At 42.7% G+C, this 19,202-nt stretch overlaps 1 protein-coding gene across 2 annotated transcripts in view; it reads right to left on the reverse strand.

Annotated features, from left to right (window-relative positions):
* PTCHD4 (patched domain containing 4) overlaps positions 1-18,986 on the reverse strand; it is an 80,040-nt gene extending 61,054 nt beyond the window's left edge. Inside the window, exon 1 of one of the 2 annotated variants that reach the window (XM_059469234.1) lies at positions 18,561-18,986. In XM_059469234.1, coding sequence (XP_059325217.1) covers positions 18,561-18,986 — 426 coding nt within the window. Of the gene's footprint in view, positions 1-18,386 lie in introns of both variants that reach the window. The other variant, XM_059469233.1, reaches the window with a different exon arrangement.
* Between the last annotated feature and the right edge of the window lie 216 nt (positions 18,987-19,202).

Genomic DNA, 19,202 nt, shown 5'->3' on the forward strand with positions numbered 1-19,202 from the left:
AAGGATGATCTGCTCCATCCTGAGGTACAGGTCAGAAGCAGATTTGTTCTCTGCAGTTGCCTGTCTCTCTCCCCTTAAAGAAGAGGCATGAGATTACTTAAGACTTGACCCCAGATTTTATTATGCTAAAAAATCCCTGACCTGCCTTGTCATTCCTGGCTCATGCCGGCCCCTTCACAGATGTGTCTTGCTGGTTAACAAACCCACAGCCCTTCAGCCCCTTCCCAGAGAAATCATGGGCTTCTAGGGTGATTTTTAAGTGAAAGAGAGAAGTACACAGAGCACCCAAAAGGGAGCCAGCAACATCTGACACCTCTTCCTAATGACTCTGGGCCTGTACCCCTACCCTTAACAGCTTTTGATTTCTAGTTTTTGATAAAAGAAGCAAGAACAGATGAAATGTGTTTCAAGAGACATATATTGTAGTGTTAATAACAGAGAATAAGAGAATGGCCCTATAAGTAAATCAAATTATGGAAGAATTCATAAGGGTGCAATAGCAAAGTGTGACTGCTGTTAGAGAGCTTTTCTCTTTGGAGGAGCTTCTGGCAGTGCACAGGCTGTTTCTGAGTGGTGCTCCTCACTTTGCTCCTTCAGTGTCACCCTGTCAGGTTTTCTGATAATCATAGTGTGGTCAGGTGGAAGGGACTTTTGAAGGTCACATGGTCCAACCCACTGCAATGAGCAGGAACATCTTCATCTAGATCAGGTTGCTCAGCCACGTCCAACCTGGACATGAATGTTCCCAGGGATGGGGCATCCACCATCTCTTTGGACAAGCTGTCCCTGTGCCCCGTCAACCTCAATAGGCATCTCTGTCAAGGCAAGGAAAGGACAGAAGGGAAGGAAAAAAGGCTCTAACTTCACCTTCTGCTTCCCTTGCACATCCCTCTGGGAAGAAAATACAAGATAAGCTCTCTCCCTCCTACACCAGCTTCACTTCAGTTCCCTCCTAGACTATATTTCATCTTTACATCCTTTGCAATCCCCCTTCATTCTTTGTCCTGTCTTCAAGCTCTTTGTTACTCAACTAATCCCTTCACTCACAAGGTCAGATTCCCATTCAGTCCATCTCAGATCCCATCCCAGTTCCTTCTGGAAAAGAGGAATAGATTAAGTGCCCAGCAGAGCTTTGTCCCCAGCTATCCTGAACAGCACCCGTGCAGCCAAGGACACGATGGTGTCCTTGAAGCTGATGAGCAATACCCACGTGGGCTGTGATCTTTCATCTCCCTAGGTGGGAAGGGTGCTGGAAGATGGGGGAGTCACAGACAGCACAAAGAGAACTGCAAGCACTGGGGGATAATTTTGGGCTACAGCTGGTGTCTCTGCCTTTTTATTCTCTGCCCTCCATCAGGAGCAGGACACAGGCACAGCAGTGAAACAGCTTTGGCACAGACTGTTCAGGCAGGTGAGCTGGTGTCACACCCCAGCCCCATGAGATGGGTGCAGGGGTGAAGGGCACAGCTTTCTTTGGATGCCCAGCAGCCTGGGGATGCTGGGACGGCTCGCTCAGGAGGAAGGTGAGCGACTCAGAAAGGTTTGTAGGTGACACAAGTTCACCTTTCACAGGAGATCCATGGCAGCAGGACCTCTGAAGTCGTAGGTTACCCTGGGTGTGTAAATCCACCAGGTCAGGTATTAAAACTTGACTGTCCTCTTGTTTCCAGCAGGCACAGAGCTCCTGCTCCCCCCTCACCATTCACTGACCTTGGAGTTTCTGCTCTGCCCTGCCCAGGATCACAAGCCCTCAAGGCAGAACCTGGGGACCAGCCTCTGCTTTTCACAGCCTGCTCCTTACCAGAGCAAAGGTATGGCTGCATCTGGCCCCTAAATCCTTCAGGATGAAATATGATGATGAAAGTAGCCAGTGCAGATCAGAACTTTTGCAAGGAGATGCCAGATGGGGGAAATCCAAGCTCCTGCATTGCTTGCTAGAGCTGTGACTCTCCACCTATGCAAACTGAGAAAACATTCGAGCCACTGCCAGTTGCTAAGCCATGAAAACTGCTCAGATACAATTAAAAAAAGAAAAAGGTGCTGGTCTCTGTGGTCTTGCCCACAGCTACTCTTCATCCCAAAAGATTTTGTTTGTGCCAAGGAGAAACACAGGAATGAATCACTGACAGCAATGCCTCGAGGGAATTGCATAAAGCACCAATATTTGGATATACACAGTTAGCACTGTATATAAACAGTCTCACTGACATACGCAGGAATGAGTCTGGAGAAAGCATTTACTGTCTCTCATGCTTGGCAGTCTCTATGAATCTATATCATGAGTACTTTTAATCAATGAATACTCTATATTAATTCCAATTTCCTCCACAGCTTAAGTGCAATATTAAAAATGTTCAAAGGAAAGGAAGAAAATTGCAACGAGTGTTAAAAAAAAATAAGAAGTGTTTTTTCAGTGCAGACCAGTGGTCCATCTAGCCCAATTTTCACTCTCTGTCCATTTCTAAACTATGGTGCACCAAGACAGTGTCTTCCATGACACAGACAGAAGATGCCTTTGGGAGTCTCAGAGTATTGTTGATTTTCCAGCTTTTCAACAAAAAAGGAAATGAAATGACCAGCTTGGAAGGAGGAGGAAGAATAGAACTGTTCAATTTTTAAATAGATAAATTCTTCTCATAAATGCAGTGATTTGAATTATATTAGCAACAAAAAGTAAGCAAATGAACTAATGAATTAAAGCTATCTTTGTACCCCAGTGAAATTTAACAGCTTTGTTATCTCAAGAGGGTCTTGTATTTCTCCAAGTGGACTAAACAGGACAACCCAAATTCTTTCTATCTCTTGGGAATATTTAATCTTTAGATTTCTGGAGGTCCATGGAGATATAAGTTAAACAAGACCCTAATTACTAAATAAAAAAGGACAGCAGAATACACCGGAAATATAGAAAGCCTTCTTTCTTGTCTTCTTTCCATATCAACAAAAACAAAAGACAAAAACTGCTTGAAAAACTTCATCCCATACTCCATAAACCCAAGCTAAAGAGATTTGGAGGGATGAGAATGGGATCCAGTGACTGTCCCTAACAGGAGATTCTAAAGAGAGGATACAGATTTTCACTGACATATTTGTGGGCCCTCTTGCTTTGTGAGCAACCCACTGTGTGCCTCTTCTAATTGCTTTCCTTACACCACTTGAAGTCCAATACACAGAAGAAATAGGAAGGAAATCTGCCAGAAAGTGAAAGGGATTGGATTTGCCTGGTTTTATTACTTCATTTAAAGGAAATGTTAAAAAACAAAGAGCAGAGAATAAAAAAGTGAGCAGTAAAGCAGATCCACAGGAATCATTTAAGCTTTTACAATCTGAAGTTTCAATAATGACACAGAAAAAGGTGCTTTTTTCTTTTTAAATTATGTTTTATGTTGGCAAACATCTCTTTAATTTTATCTGTCTCTGCTCATCCTCTTTTCTCCTGGGACCAGCAGCCAAAGTACTGAAACACTGCAAAAATGTTCTATCAAAGGCAGGAAGAAAAGAAGTAACTGAGAATCAGACAGAGAGAGCCAAGTGTGATGTGGCAAGATTTTGAGGCTAGAATGGTTTTGAGGTTAATTTACAGGTAGCTGGATTAGCTAAGCCCAGCCTTTGAGTACAAGATGCTGCTGTGCTCTTATCCAAGTCCTAGCAGGGACTTCTACTCTCACTATCCTCAGTAAGATATAACAAGGCACTGCACAAAGCAGATACAGTTGAGGACACTTAACACTTCTAGCTGAAAATTCCTCTTTTCTAAGAGATAATTAATCAGTTTCCCCTCTTTTTTTATTATTCTCGAATTTGGCATTGTGCAGCAATTTCTCTACCGTGAAGCATCCCTCCCTTCTCTCCAGCACACACTGGGTTTTAATGAGTTTGGCCATTTGTTAGCTGGAGAGAGCCAAAAAAATGTCTACTTTCAAATGCTTTCCTTTTTTATTCTTTTTTTTCCTTTTTTTCATGGTGCTGGACAAAGATCTGGGAAGGGGAAGTGGGAATGAGGCATTTAAGTAGGTCTGTGTTTATGCATTAAAATCTAACTAAAGCTGGGGTTCTGCTAACTCCCACCCAGGGTACTTTTGAATTCAGTACATTCATAGAGATTTTTGACACCCACATTTGAACATCAGCAGGTAGCTTTTATATTTTTAAATTCTATCTCAAGATCACCTTGGAATATATTCCCTTCCTGGTAAAATCTTGTGTTCTTCGTAGCCCATAGAGATGAAGGTGTTGTCATGTGCAATCCTCTAACAGGTCTTCTTTAATTTTATCCAATTTAAAAAAGGAAAGCCCATGGCATCATCGCATGTAATACCACATCATGCCATGGCATCATGTGGAATTGTTCAAAAACATGCAGATGTAGAGTCTGGGGACATGTAGTGGTGGACTTGGCAGTGTTGGGTTAATTGTTGGACTTGATGTTCTTTCCAACCTAAATAATTCTATGATTCTCCACTTTGGGCTTCCCATCGGCTCTCATTACTGCAAGGCTCTTACACTGGAAGCTCACTGACACTAGGAGGGTTGGATTTCTGTATTTTCTCAGTCATACTCTGTGGGAGAGGGTGTCTTGCACTCAGCACAGGGCGCATAGCAGTGATATACCAATGTTACACAACAGCGTGAGACAATCAGGAAATTTTACATCATCCCAAACCCTTCCCCTAGAGATTGCACTGAACAAGGTCTGCATGCCTAGAAAATTATCTCAATGAAGCTTCTGTGCTGTGGAGGACTGGGATGACACAGAGAAAGTCCAGCAGATGCTGAGGTCTCAGTTCAGACCATAATCATTGGTCACCAGTGAGGTTCTGGCAGAGCCCAGGACCCTGCTGTGCAAACACACAGCTGAAGAAGCTGCCCATGCTCCCCAAATCCTCCCATTCTGGTGCTGGACTTTCTTTAGTAGCTGTATTTCTCAGCGTGAGATGGTGATGCTGCCAAAGGAGAGGTCCCTTTCCTCTCTGTCCTAAGCTTGCATCTCCTCCCTGCCAAGCTTGGGAGCAGCTGCTCATGTGGTGTGTGGTGAAATGGATTGGAGAAATAATCCAGGTTTATGCAAACCAAACAGGAAGGGAAAAAGAAAAAAAAACCCAAACAAGTAAAAAATGGAAAAATGAAGATTTAATCCCGTCATCCCCTCCTTGCTGCCATCTGGCAGAAGTTTTCTTTAATTTTCTCTGCTGAGACCCCCCAGTCTGGTGGTGATATCAGCTGTGCCATACCTGGAGGTGGCTGTATTTCACAGCTGAGTATTTGTCCTTACTCTGAATACACAATCCTTATTAAGGTCAAGGAGAGTTTCTGATTTGGATGTGCCTCTTCAGCCAGAACAAAGCATGAGAAGCCCCAACTGAGGCTCTGAGATCCTGAGCCAGGCTGTCTAACCAAGGCACCAGGTTGGGAATGTCAGGACTACTGTGAAAATGTCAGGACTACTTTACTGGCTGCTACCATAAAACAGGGCAGCTCTGGAGGGCAATTTTTATCTTAAATGGACTGATTCTCCTTCTTAGGGATTTTAGTCCTCCTAAAGCCTACAATGCCCCAAAGCCAAGTTTAAGTACCTTCATAAAATGCTTGAAGTTAGGTTATGTGTGTTCCTACATGTATAAATTAATGTAGTGCTGCTGTTAAGAATGAGCTCAAGATACAGAGCGAGATTAATATTTAATTACTGTGTAAAGCACTTCTGGAGAAATGCAGAAATTCTCTGTAAATAATATTAGTATTAACAACCATCTTTTCAACTTATTTCACATGTTTCCTTACAATACATCAAAGCTTTTCTCCGCAAATATATATTTTACAATTACTGTAATGCCATAGGTGTTAAAAAACAAAAAAGGTTTTTCATAATCACCTGCTGTGCAAGGTGATTTTTCAATTTATATATTAGTATAGTCTATTTGGAAAGGTTTTGGTTCTGGCAGAACAGAAAGGATTGGACTTTTAATTCTAAACCAAAAATGTTGCAGATGGTGGGACCTTGTGGTATCTAGCCAGCTTTGGATTTCAAGCAAATATTTAGGGAAAAATTCTGATCGTGTAAGCCAAAGAGTAATCAGATGGTAAAGCACTTCCAGATGATGGAATTTCAGCATTTGTCTTCTGAGCACTCTGCAAAATCTCTGTCTCCCTGCTGCAATAAACTGCCAATATCTGGCAATCTATTTTGGATGAGGATGGCATTTAATTCCAATTCCTTCAGTGGGAGCTAATTCCTTATTCAGATTAATGTATTTTAGTTCTTTTGCAACTGTCTAATAATAATATCCAAAAAGAGTTTTTCAAAGCCCTGCCAGAGATTTGGAGTGAGAAAAAGTTGCAATGGACTTGAGAAGGAGCCTGGATTTTCCCTGTGGAATTATTCTGGTAGGTTTTTTCTCATGTCAGCGCAAACACAGATTATTCCCTAGGATTTTTGGGAAATCTTCATCTGACATGAGCCTCTTCTGTTAAGATCTCTAGATTTAGCATATCCTCATACTTACAGAAATTTCATGGAACTTTTTGTTTTGGGTGATTTGAAATAAAAGTATAGTGGCATTCATTCATCTCACCTAATTTTCACCATCTGAAAGGTTAATGCATAATATGAATATTATTTCTCTGGTCCATAATGTCTTTGAATGGTGAGTTTCTCCTGTCCTAATGTAGATGTTTAGAAAAACTGAAATTAATTACTCCTGCAGATTCACCCTTCTATCCTCTGGTTGCACACTGGGCTCACTTTAGATTAGATGCTGAATAGGAAAGGGCTCATATTAGAGGAAAGAGATGTGTTGCTATCGTGACTCTCTGCATGAGCACCCACAAATTGCTCCACCACAGACCCTCATTGGAAGGGTCCCAGCTTGACTCGGAAGACCAGACCAGGTCCCACCCACTGCAGCAAAGGCCCTGATGTTGTGGTCAAAAAGAGAAGAAGAAATGGCCTGACCCCACAATTTTTTTTCACAAATGTCACCAGCCATTTCCTAGACAATCGTTCTGCAATCATGCTCAAGTTGGACAGGAAATAGGATATGATCCAGATGAATATTTCATAACTATCCTGTTCAACTAAGTTTTAGGACTGTCTGCTACCACAATTTTCCCCTGGCACAACCAAAATACAATTAAGAAATGACAAAATTCAACAGGGACAAAATGGAGCCAATTTGTGACATTAGGGGTATGAGGATTTTCAAATTTGAAGTGCTAGGGAACAATCAAACAATGCACAACATGGCAAAAGGACTTTTACCAATCATCCAAGTCCAAATCAAATCACCCATCAAAAATCCACAGTCAGCACAAAACTCCAGAAGAGGACTTGTTTCCTTCTAGAAAGGAACAAAACAAAAGGAACAAAGAGAAGCAAAATTCCATCAAGGCTTCCCTGACAATTTCACACATCCTCTGCAGCCTCCAAAGCACTGTTCAAGCTGCACACAGGGAGCTGTGTGTGTCCTGCTGAGCTTGATCTGCAAGAAGGTGAAGGAGGAAGGAGAACATCAAGTACTGAATGAATATGTCCCTACTTGCAAAGCAGTGTCAGAGTCAGAGGTAAAAGTGCGTGTCTTTTCTCTGGGGGCTGCAAAACTCCAGCTTCAACATCAACTTTGTCTTTGACCTTGGTCGTGTCATTTAAGTGGTGCACCTTCACTTTGAGATTGGCAGAACTCAGCTAACATGAATCAGTTCCAAGGGAGAACCCTATGCTGCCCTTTAGGCACCAGAATGCAATCAGAGCTCTTCAGAAAATTGTATTATTTTCTGCTCAGTTTTCTAACTGCTCTGGATCTGTCTGTGTAAATTCTGTGACTCAGCTGCTGCTGACATGTCCTTCTTGCTTAATATTATCTGTGAACTTCACTCCTGTGCAATTCAATTCCATTTCCTGATAATTAATAGAGATGTTAGATGAGACCAGACCTAACACAAATTCTCCAGATACCCTGCAAGATATCTTCCATAAACTTGTTACATTATCATTTATCATGATTCCTCGTTTACAATCTTTCAGCCAGTTTCCAACCCACATGACTGATTTCCCATCCAAGCCAATCTGAATTAATTTCTCTATTAGGGTTTCGTCATAATCCTGCACAGGCCATGGAATGAGTTAGACTGACCTTATAAACCTTTTATGTGTTTGACCTCTTGATGTTACATGGAAGAGTCTCATAAAACTTCAACAGCTCTGAATTTCTCAAGCAGCACCACAGCCCTCCTTTATGATGGGAAAAATCAATGTAAAGGAGAAGTCACAGCAGAATATGAATTCTTGAATGCATAGCCCTGCACCAAAACCACCATCCAACACCCCAAACTGCTCCTTTACCAAACATCTGGAATGTTGTCCTTTGTGTTTACTGTCACCTCATGGAAGAGGCTGTGGGAAAAGCCAATTCAAATTGTTTAGGCATGAACCTGAGCTTTTTCAGCTTCATCCTGGGCTATTCCCTATCCTGGTTATCTTTTCTTTAGCTGCTCTAAAGGAAATGAAAACACATTCCATTCTGCCTTATTTTTCTCTGATATTTTTACTATTTTAAAACGTAATCGGGTTTTCCACAATGGAAATATCAGAATAACTCCTAAAGGAGCTTTGTTCAGATCTGTTAAGTAGTGACAAATGATCTGTTTTAACTTGCCTTTTGAGGTGAATGTTGTGATGAAAAAACCATGGATCATATGCAATTACAGCATTTGACATTTATATGAGACAAATTTCCCTTCAAGGATGTCCTCCTTCTCCCACTTCCAAAATCTGATAATTAAGGCAAGAAGATGGTAAAAGTTGTAAGGATACAGGCTTTATTATTTTAGGAGTATATATTAAAAAAAAGTCACCCTTTCCTTTAAAATTGAATTCTCAAAACCAAAAATGAAATGCTTTATGAGACCAGGGGAGATCTTAAGCTTGTCAAGCTTGTGAAATTTATTTTAGGGTATATACCTAAAGCCTAATGCTTGTGCTAATCTTGAAGCCTGGGGATAGAAAAGAGTGGAGAGACATTTGTAAATCTTCAGAAATGTTCACATTTCTCTGTGGGTGTCCCAAATTTCTATGCCATTTACAATGACAAATCTGTTGTGCACCAACTGGGTGACCAGTGTTTTCTACATGCAGTTGGGATATTAGTTATGGACAGGAAAATTTAAGGTTAGTTAACAAAGAAACACCACTGCAAGAATATTTATTACCACATATTCCAGTCATTCCTGAAGAGAAGAGGGTTTGTCATCTGGATGCAAAAGTCTACATGGTGAAATCTCTTTTGAGGGATGTTTTGTGCTTATCTGTGAATAAAACCTCACTCAAAGAGTCAAGAACATGAACAAACCGAACTGTGAATTTTAGGGGAAAAATGCACATGAATATTTCCATGTTGCATCTACTTGGCACTGAATTTATTAATGTATTTGTTTAATGTATTAAAATCTTCACTAAGAAATCATCCTGGAAAATGATTAGGAAAAAGGTGATTTATATTGAAGTCACAGATTCTGCCAAAGAGATGGAATTGCATAATGAAACACTGCTAACAACATCTTTCTTCTTAATGAACCACACAATTTTTTACAAACTACACAGGCTTGGAAAACTGGAAGCCAGAATCACTTGTCCCATCAATACAGTGCCTTGGTCTTCAGTGAAAAACTTCATTAACAAGAGCCAGAGCACCCTCCTGGTGGGTAAATTCATGTGCAGGGGCACTGGGCTGTGTCGTCACCCAGCTGGGTGACTTTATTTTGCTGTGATTTTCCTTCCCTAAAGTTTGAATATAAGAAAAAAATTTCCTCTTAAAGTGAAAAATTTTTTTCCTCCTTTATTTTCTAATCTAAAGTATAATGTGAGTTTTGCAATAATTTTGAAAGACTACCTAGAATGACCCCTTTTAATACAAAAAACCAGGAACATTTTGTTAGGGGCATGTCAAAATGAAACTGTGGGAACCTGTCCTTATCCTTCCATCCTTCAAAATGAAATTAGGTACAGGATGGACATTGTTTCAAAAATGCTTTTGTTTTCAAGAGTACTGTAACTTCAGATGGAAAAAGATGCAGCTGAAGATTTTTGGGCCATCCCAAAAAATGGGGTTATGCAAAATTTAGTCCAGGTAATTCAACATTTAGAACAGAAGCACCAAAACCCTCCATGGCCACTGCTGAATCATAGCACCCTTTAGGTGATGTTGACACGTGTAAAAATGCACCATGCATGTGGCAAGAATAACAGCTGCCCATCAGGCTGACAACACTCGTGTGACACTGGTAGAAACAATTACACAAAAGGTAAGAGACGCTTTTCTTTCTTGTTTCAGTGTCAAACTTGGGCACGACAGCTCAGGGCCCCAGAACCAGCTCTGTAGGTGGTGTTTATCCTTACATGTTGTGAGAGATACATGTCAGGTGTTTGGGCCACCCTGTGGAAGTATTAACTGGGCTCTCCGAGGCGTCCCATCATTAACACAAGGGAATAACTGTGGCAGGCTGGAGATGGATCTTTAATCCTCTTTGCTTACACTGCACTGCACTAGGAGTCTCAGTGGTGTCTGTTGCCTTCAAAGGTGTGGGGCAGGAAGGCAGGACTGCCCTTTACCTTCTCAGATGCCCTCAGCACAGACAAGCAGGCTTTAGGGTTTGAATAATTTTTAAAAAAGAATTGGTCTGCAAGACACCAAAATATTTGCCATCATGCGTACTCAGGAAATGTTACACAGATGAAGTGCCCAATAATTTTTTAGCTATAGATCATTATCAGACCAAAACTTTCTGCAAATTAGCCAGCTAGTGACATGCCAGTCTCACAACTCATGCTCACCCAGCAGCTCCCTGTCTGTCATGCCAGTTTGCTGGCAAGAGTGGACTGGAGGAGGGAGTGTTTGATGGCAAAACATAAAACCAGGGAGAAAAGCTGATCTGGCCGGCTCACAGCTGTGAAGGCTGTCTGGTGTCTTGCAGAGCTGCTGCTGGTATGCAGGAATGTTGTTGTGTAGGAATTGCCCACCAATGTATGAATGGTGTTAAGGAGAAGAAAAAGAACTTCAGCAAAATTTCATACCAGGGCTGCCACCAAAAAAAAAAAATGATTGCCAGTTTGCCCTTGAGCTGATCCCACAGTAAATCTTTTTAGATGGAAATCTTCCTGCTGCCACCAGCTCACCCTTGCCAGTGTCATCAGAGATCCCCAGCACTTCACCTTAAGCTCCTGCTCTCAAATGGCCTGACCAGTGTAAAAGTGAGGCCAATTCACACCCAGTGAGTCCAGGGCTAGGGCAGTGACATGCGCCACTGCATGTGATCATCTCTGCAATGCTCAGGACCTCGGTCACTGCTCTCTCCCTTTGTAGGATGCTTCACAGCCTCACTTCCAAGAACTTCCTTTGCTGCCTATTCCCCACATGAGCACCTCACCCCTTGGCAGGTAGGAAAACAGAGAACAGGACAAATACAGTGAGAAAAAGAGGTATAAAAAACTTCATAGCTTGCTCCTTCGGCCTCTCGTTGTCTTCCCCTCTCCTTTCCATCATTCAGTGTGTCTGCTTTCCTACATTGTTGAAGATTCTCATTTGTGTTTAAAGCTGTTTCACAGCTCAAGTCCCAGCCACATCTCACTGTTTGCACTGTGAAGGAGCAGTGGATGTGGGGCCTGCATAAATTAAAAGCTTTCAATACAAATGCGAGATCACGGTTTCCTCAATTCACTTCTCTTGGAAAACCAGTAGCTGGTTTCTTTTGTAATAACCACTGCATAGAGGTTTTTTATCTCAATGTCTGAAGACATTTAATATGGGTTTTGCTCTTAGATTACTGTTTTACAAACACCTATCCCAGCCTTACCTACATCATTTTTTGCGCACTAAGATACGCCTGTAAATGCATACCCACGTGGTTGCTAATACTGTAAGAACTTCTTTTTGGCTGTATTTATCAGTTTAATTTCATCCTCTCACTTCTACCTTATATAAGGGTCTCCTCTCCTCTCCTCTCCTCTCCTCTCCTCTCCTCTCCTCTCCTCTCCTCTCCTCTCCTCTCCTCTCCTCTCCTCTCCTCTCCTCTCCTTTCTCTGGGAATATGCCATGCCTTCTGTACTAATGCGAATAAATTTTATTCTTCTGCCTTGCTGGGTGGTACCTGAATTTGTTTCAATTCTTGTTACAGATACCAAGAATACCCATCTGTTTTAAGACTGAAGACAGAAGTTCAGAGCCCTCCAAGAGCTCACATAGCCAGTACAGTAGGGGGCTACAAAGATGTTTGGGAAAACATAGATGTGACTGTTATAGGAAGACACCACGTCAGTGCAGAAACATTGGCAAGCCTTAACAAAATAGTTAAGGAAATAAATGTTTTTTTATGTCCACAGAGGACTGTCTTTTTAGAAAAATGGCAAAGTTCTGCAGGGCTTTCTCCCTTTGGCAAGCAGATGACATCCATTCTAGATCTCCAGGGATGAGCCATTATCACTAGCAGAAGGGGTTTATAATTGCATCTTGCTCTTCTCTCCTCCTAAACAACCTTCCAATTGCTTCTTTATTATTATTCACATCAAGGCCTGGCACTGCACAAAAGGCCATGTCCCCCTGCAAGTGCTGACAAAAGTAAAAGTGGAATAGCTGGGAGGGAAAGGCAGGAAGCAGACAACCAAGGTCATCCAAAAGGTCAATGGTGAACACTTTCTTTGCAGTCTTCTACATGGCCAGAGCTCTCAGCTATTGGATGGGAAGGAATGAGCCCCACACCCAAGGAACTTGGTCTCTACACCCCTGGTCAGCTGAAGGTGGAATGTCCCTCGGAGATTGACAAGGAACTAAGTTCTGAACTGAAGAACGATTGAAAAAGAACATCCAAACACTCGTTCTTGCTTTGCTTGGTCTCTGCTGCCTTTCTGCTGTTTGTTTACATTGGAGTGGCTTATCCTGGTACATGTTAACCCAGTTTCATGCTCCCAGTGTAGTCAGGGCTCATAGTCTGGCTTTGCTTTATGGGAGAAGAGTGTTATCTTAATGCTCGGTCTATCAGAGCCGAGGCAGAGACCTTTCCTAATGTAGTAAGCAAAGGGAGGAGTGGAGAATTCTCCTAAAATGCAAGGAAACATTTTCTTGCCCAAACTGAGCAGACAGGATGCCTGATCACATCCTCAAAAGCTGATATCTGCAGAGCCATCTCCCACCAAAGGCACAGCTCCACCAGCCCATCCAGGTGAGGAGGGTCAGGAACCCTCCCCAGTGCTGCTGGACAGTATGGAAACACAGTTGGAAGGGTAAAAGTGTCTTTTTTCCCCCAAATTAGTTTCCCAATCTGTGAGCCAGAAGATGCTCCTCGGCTTCAAACATTTTCCACTTGCTTTCATGCTACTGAGCAGCTATTCTGAGCTCAGCCAGCCCCATCCTGTCTTCATCTGCGAGGCTGAGATGAAAACTATCTGCAGCCTCCAGCCTCCCTCTTCTGATCTTCTCCCTGCACATGTCTTATTATTTTGCTGTGACTTAGTAGCTTTTTCCAGCCACAGAACACTTCACAAAATCCTGAACCACATGCTTGGACTGGGACAGGTGGTATCACAAACGGGTGCAGAGCCACACTGCTTCTGAGGAAGCACTTGCTCATTGGAGTTTGGGCAATCTTACACTCTAAGTGGTTTTACTGGAGGGTTAATCAGTTTGTGGATATTATTGGTGCATAGATGCCTACTCTGACGGAGGTGGGCTCTGGTTTCATATCTTCTCTGTCCCCTCAGGGACATATAAGGAGGGATTAATCTTAGAGCAGTCAGAAAGACTCCACAAATGCAAATGGAGCGAGACTCATTTAAAAGTACAGCTGTTAATGTGAGAAAAATTGAGAATCTGGCCAGTAGCAAAACTGCAATTAGAGATTTCAAGATGTTAAATGAATGCAAGTAATGCTTCGGCTTAAGCAAGAGCAGACTCAATATCCAGCTGATGTGTTCATCACAAATGTGGTAATAGAGATTTCTGGTTTATTGGCTGCTATTTTGCCTAGTGTTCATAAATGACTGATACTTAATTAATTGAAGGCAATATTACAGGAACCAATCTGCTGACAAAGGTTTCTTTAAACCAGCAGTTTTCATATTTATTTTGATCTCAGACAGGCAAGTTCTCAGTTATTATCTTTTCTCAGAAAAAGTAGCAAATAAACATGAAAAGAAACAAAGAAACAATAAAGATGCAATACCTGAAAAATGTTTTTATGCCTTTCTCTTTTTCCCTTCCATATAAAAACTGTGTTCAGAAATAACTTCCATTATTTTTGTTTGGAGGGGTTTTTTTGGCTTTTTCTGGAATCGGATAGTAAAATTTTCTGTGGTTATAGGCGAATCAGGGTCAAAAAGCAATCTCTTCCCTCATATTTCATGGTACACAAGAAGTAATCCTCAGGTAATCAATAATTCTGTTTATACCAACAAATAAACTGTGCCTCAGACCACATTCTGGCCCTGGAGGCAGGGGCACAATGTGCTCACTTCTAGGAACACCACACACTGTTATCAGCAGGATGAAGTGGATTTACCAAGCCAGAGTGGACTCTTTTCCATGCTGTCTCCCAAGTCATGCCCAGTCACTGTTCTGGAAGTCTCAACTGACAAAAACAAAGCTGATATTTGACAAAACTTGAGATTTAACAGTTTGATGACTGATGCTGAGTGCTCAGTCTGTGCAAGTTAGGGCATAGTCCAGACTCCAAGCACAGTAACATCTTTTTTATGTCCTGAACTGAGGAAAGCATGAGCAATGTTCTTCAGGAAGTGTCTAAAAAATCTTCATTGAGACTTCATATATCCAGCTTTGTTTTCCTGCTCTGCCACAGTCTATCTGCATGACCTTGGGCAAGTCACTCTCTGGCTGGGCTGCAGACTGCAGTGAACAGGCTACTGTGTCCCCAAAGGAAGTAGAGCTGGTATTTTCCTTCAGCCTGGTTCACCTGCACTTGCCTACAATGACCCCTAAGTAGCCAGAGTGGATTTTAAACCCACCTCAGGCATTTGAAACCACCCTGCACTCTGTGCTCTGAATGTGAATGCGTGTCTCTGCTCCTTGTGACTGGAGAGACCAAGTTCCTGCCTTACAGAGGGATAGGTAAAGTACAAGTATTTAGGGCTGTAAGTTCTTCCAACACTACAGCAAGTAATGGTTAAACAATTGTCCTTCACATCCAAATTTCCTCAGGAAAAGCCGAGCAGTTTCATCAGGTTTTGCAGCCCTATAACAGCTGCTTCAAAACTGGAGCAGTTTGCCGAAACCTGCTTGAGTGGTTCCCAGAAAGTCCTGTGGGAAACCTGCCAAGAACTCACCCCCTGTCAGCCTTCAGCCAGCCTCACCTGAGAGGTTTGAACTGATTTGGCCTCCATCAGGAGATGAGAAGAGAGACAAAGTAAAAGCTTCTCACAAGGCTTGAGGGAAATAAAAAACTACAAGATGTTTTTTACAGCTCCCAGATGGAGGAGTGGAACAGCTCAACACTGTCATTGTGTCCCAGAGCAGCACAGTTTGACACTTGACCCATGTCAAGTAAAATAAACTGTGCTGTAAACTAAACACATATGGGGCACCTTCATGGTTTGTAAATCCCCATATTGTTTTTAGAAGAATTTTGTTTAATTTGAGGCTGTTATTAAAAGAGCAAAACCTATCAGAATTAACCAAGCAACATGACCATTGAGAAAGTGAGGCAACCTAGAAGATCTTACAGGGTCCTAATGTTGCAGGAAAGTTTAGCTGAGAAGAATCCCAAGGACATGGACCAGTGAATGCGATGAACACTGGCCCACACTGAATAAGAGCAGGCAGATTTGGGTCTCTTGTTTGCAGTCCCATGAGGTTTAACCACAACTTTTCCTTAATGTCAGAGTTCAAATGTGAAGAAATACAAAACCTCACAGATACAGCGACAGGGGTTCTGTGCCTTTGCTGAACATCCAGAAACTCATCTACCCAAATGGATGCAGCATCTGAGATGTTTCTCTTTAAACACAGTGAGACGCCTCAAAAGAAGAAATACAGGCCTGAGTTTCCACAGCCTTTGCTCAGAGGTGCAAATAGAGGGAGGTCAGCAAACAGACTGAGAGCTGGGATTAAACCAAGATCTTGCCCATGGTTTGAAGGAGTTCACAAGATGTTGCCCACAACTTCCTAACTCTTGCTAGATGGGACAGCAAAGATGACAGACATAAACTAGTGAATTATTTTATACAAAACAGTAATTTAATCCCAGCAGCTGGAGCCAAAGAGACCAGAGAAGGTGAGTCTCTGCAGACACACCGTTGTTGAAGACCAGCCCAGGTTCAGGGCTGACCACAGATCCATAATAGAGTCCTTAATATATAAGAAGAAGCAAAATAGTGGCAAAGTGTGTTTCTCTTTCTCAGTAAAAGCAGGACCCACAGAAATGAGTTATAATTGCTGGCTTTTATCTGAAGTGCAGTCACAGCCTTTGGTGGCTTTACCTTCTTTCACTGGCAAGAGGACAAAAAGCTCCCCACCCTGCTCTGTCCAGCTTTAAACTGAGTTACTTAAGGGTGTTTATTCCCTCACCCAGAAGATGAAACACAACAAGTCTTTGGGGGATTGAAGATGCTGGGATGGTGTTTGGCAGTGCTCTGAGTTAAACCTCTGTGTTTTAGGAAAACCTTTCTCTGTATGTGAATTATCTGACAATCCAATATGTAGCTAATCCAGACCACATAATCTCTTCCTCTGCTTTTATCTTTAAAAAAAGGAGGAGCTGTAGGCAATCTTCTAACGAAAAAAACCACAGTGCAAGTGACTGCATCCTAGTTTTGATAAGATCAGTTAGGGTTTGTCTAGAGAAGAAAATTAACCTGGATTTAGAGGATAGGATGACTATTTCTGTATAAAGTTGCTTTATAACACTTAGATTATCAGTGTTCTCCACTGAACTACCTTAATTTTAATTCTAAAAATAAGCAAAATGTAAAGGATTCGCTTTAATTCTGCAGTAATAGCATGAAGATAAAATTTGTTCAGGGATATTTAATCCAGAATAACTTGTTTTTCTGAGCACTCTTTGCACTCAAGGCTTTCCAGCAGTAGCAAGGACACCTTTTCATTTCCACACACTCCACTCAGGCAGCCACAACTCTGTACAAAGCAATTACTGTAACATCTACAGCCACGGGACCAAATCCAAGCTGTTCCACCTGGCACTTTTATTGAAGGAAAAAGACAATCAAATAAAATCAATCTATGTCTCTGCTTCAGATTTCGGAACAGGCACTGACTTTATGGGATCTTTTTCTGGTAAATGTACAGTAAGAAACAAATTATAACTTCAGTATCTTAGTGCTGGTACTTGCAAGAGCATGTCCCTTACCCCCAAGGAACTCTTTGAAAAAGAGGGAGAGGTAACCCCAGAGATCTCTGGTTTACAAGGAGGAGCATGTCTTCTCCCCCATGACCCGAGCCATGAGTAAATAGTGTCCTAGGGAGTTTGTTACACTCTGTTAAATAAATCCTGCCTCTGGTGCAATGCCCAGGGGAGCATGCAGATGTACTGTAATCCACAAAACTTCTTTGATGAGCTACCTGCAAACTTTGTACCTTATTTACTTACAGCAGGTTAGTCATGGTGAGCGGAATTGCTCCAGATGGGAGGGAAAGCAGATGGGTGCTTGTGTGCCAGGGAAATAGTCCTGAGATAATTTGTGTCAAATTGCTTATTCTTTTAATTAGGAGGACTGAAACTTCTTTCACCTTTCACCTTGTTTCAACTTTGCTGGAAGCCTCTAGCTGGTGGGATCCATCCCAAAACTCCAGCCCATCCATCAGTGACAGAGTTAACAATTTTTACACTGAGAGAGGAAAAAAAAAAAAATCCCACTTCCCTTCACCTTCTTTGCATGCAGGTAAAGAAGGCAGGACACCTGAAATTGCTTCTGGCCCAGACCTCCTGCTGCTCTTACAGCACTGGCAGGGGCAGGGAGACACAGGACCTCACTGCACCTTTGAGGAAAGCTTTTCCTGGCCACATTAAAGACAAATTATCCCACCATAGCAGTGAGGCTGGAAAAGGTGATAGTGCAAACCAGCTCTCCACCCCCCACCGACCTCCTGTCCCTTTCCCCCCATGAATGGAACCTTCAAGGCATTGCAAGGTCTGCCGGTGCTCAGGCTCTTCTCCACTCCCTTCTTCTCCTGCTCCAGCAGCAGCGTCCGGTTCCCCACCCTCCCTCCTCGCCCAGAGCAAAGCAAGGCACCAGATTCAGCTGCTTCACGAGGAAAGCCCAGATCACACACATTTCCACAGAGAGAGAGAGATATGATTATATTTCTCTTTGCTGCTTAGGACAAGAAATGAAGTGCTGCCTCTTTAATTGGCGAAAGCATGCAGTAAGAGCATACCTTTAATTTAGTGTTGGGATAGCTCACTTGCACCCTGGCTGTTGTCTTATTGGAGAGGGCAGCCTGCCTCAGATCCTCTAGCACTGAAATAATATCATCCAGCACGCATTTCTTATCCTGATTTCTCAACACACACAGATGGGAAAAAGTATAATTATAGCCTTTGTAGTTCACCTTCATTTCCAGCACGGCTCGGTGGATCTGCAGGATCACATCAGCCTGATGCAAAATATTGCCTCCGGGTTTGGAGAGGAGAATCACCCTGCCATACCTCCCCGGGGTGTGCAAGTCCGAATACAGCTGGCTTTTGGATTGATCGAGGGAGAAAAGGCTGCTGGCTAAGCTCCTCTCGATCTTGGCCAGGCTGTGGCTGGGGGCTACCAGGCTCTCCAGGTCAGTGTCAGGCTGGAAGCGGTTGAGCAGGCTGAAGCCGAAGATGATGGTCAGGACTGCGGGCACAGTGAGGAAAAACACCGGATGCCTGCTCACGAATAAGCCCAGCTTGTAGAAAAACGACTGGAGCCCTCTGTGTATCACCTGCCGCAGCATCCTCCACCAGATCCAGCCTGCAGATGCTCCTGGCCGTCTTAGAAAGCACATGTGACATGTGTAGCTCCTTACCCCTTCCTGCCAGTTTCCCTTTCTCTCTCCCTCTCTCTCTACTACTCCTTTAAAAGACTGCAGCAAGTTGCAGCAAGACAGCCAAATATTGATCAATGGGGTGTGTGTGTGCGTGCGGGTGTGTGTGTGTGTGCCGGAGATGGAAGGGACCGGGCAGGGGAGGGAGGGAAGGGGGGGTGGGGGTTCCTTGCCTTT

This window comes from Ammospiza nelsoni, chromosome 3, assembly GCF_027579445.1.
Source record: "Ammospiza nelsoni isolate bAmmNel1 chromosome 3, bAmmNel1.pri, whole genome shotgun sequence".
Taxonomy (NCBI): Eukaryota; Metazoa; Chordata; class Aves; order Passeriformes; family Passerellidae; genus Ammospiza; species Ammospiza nelsoni.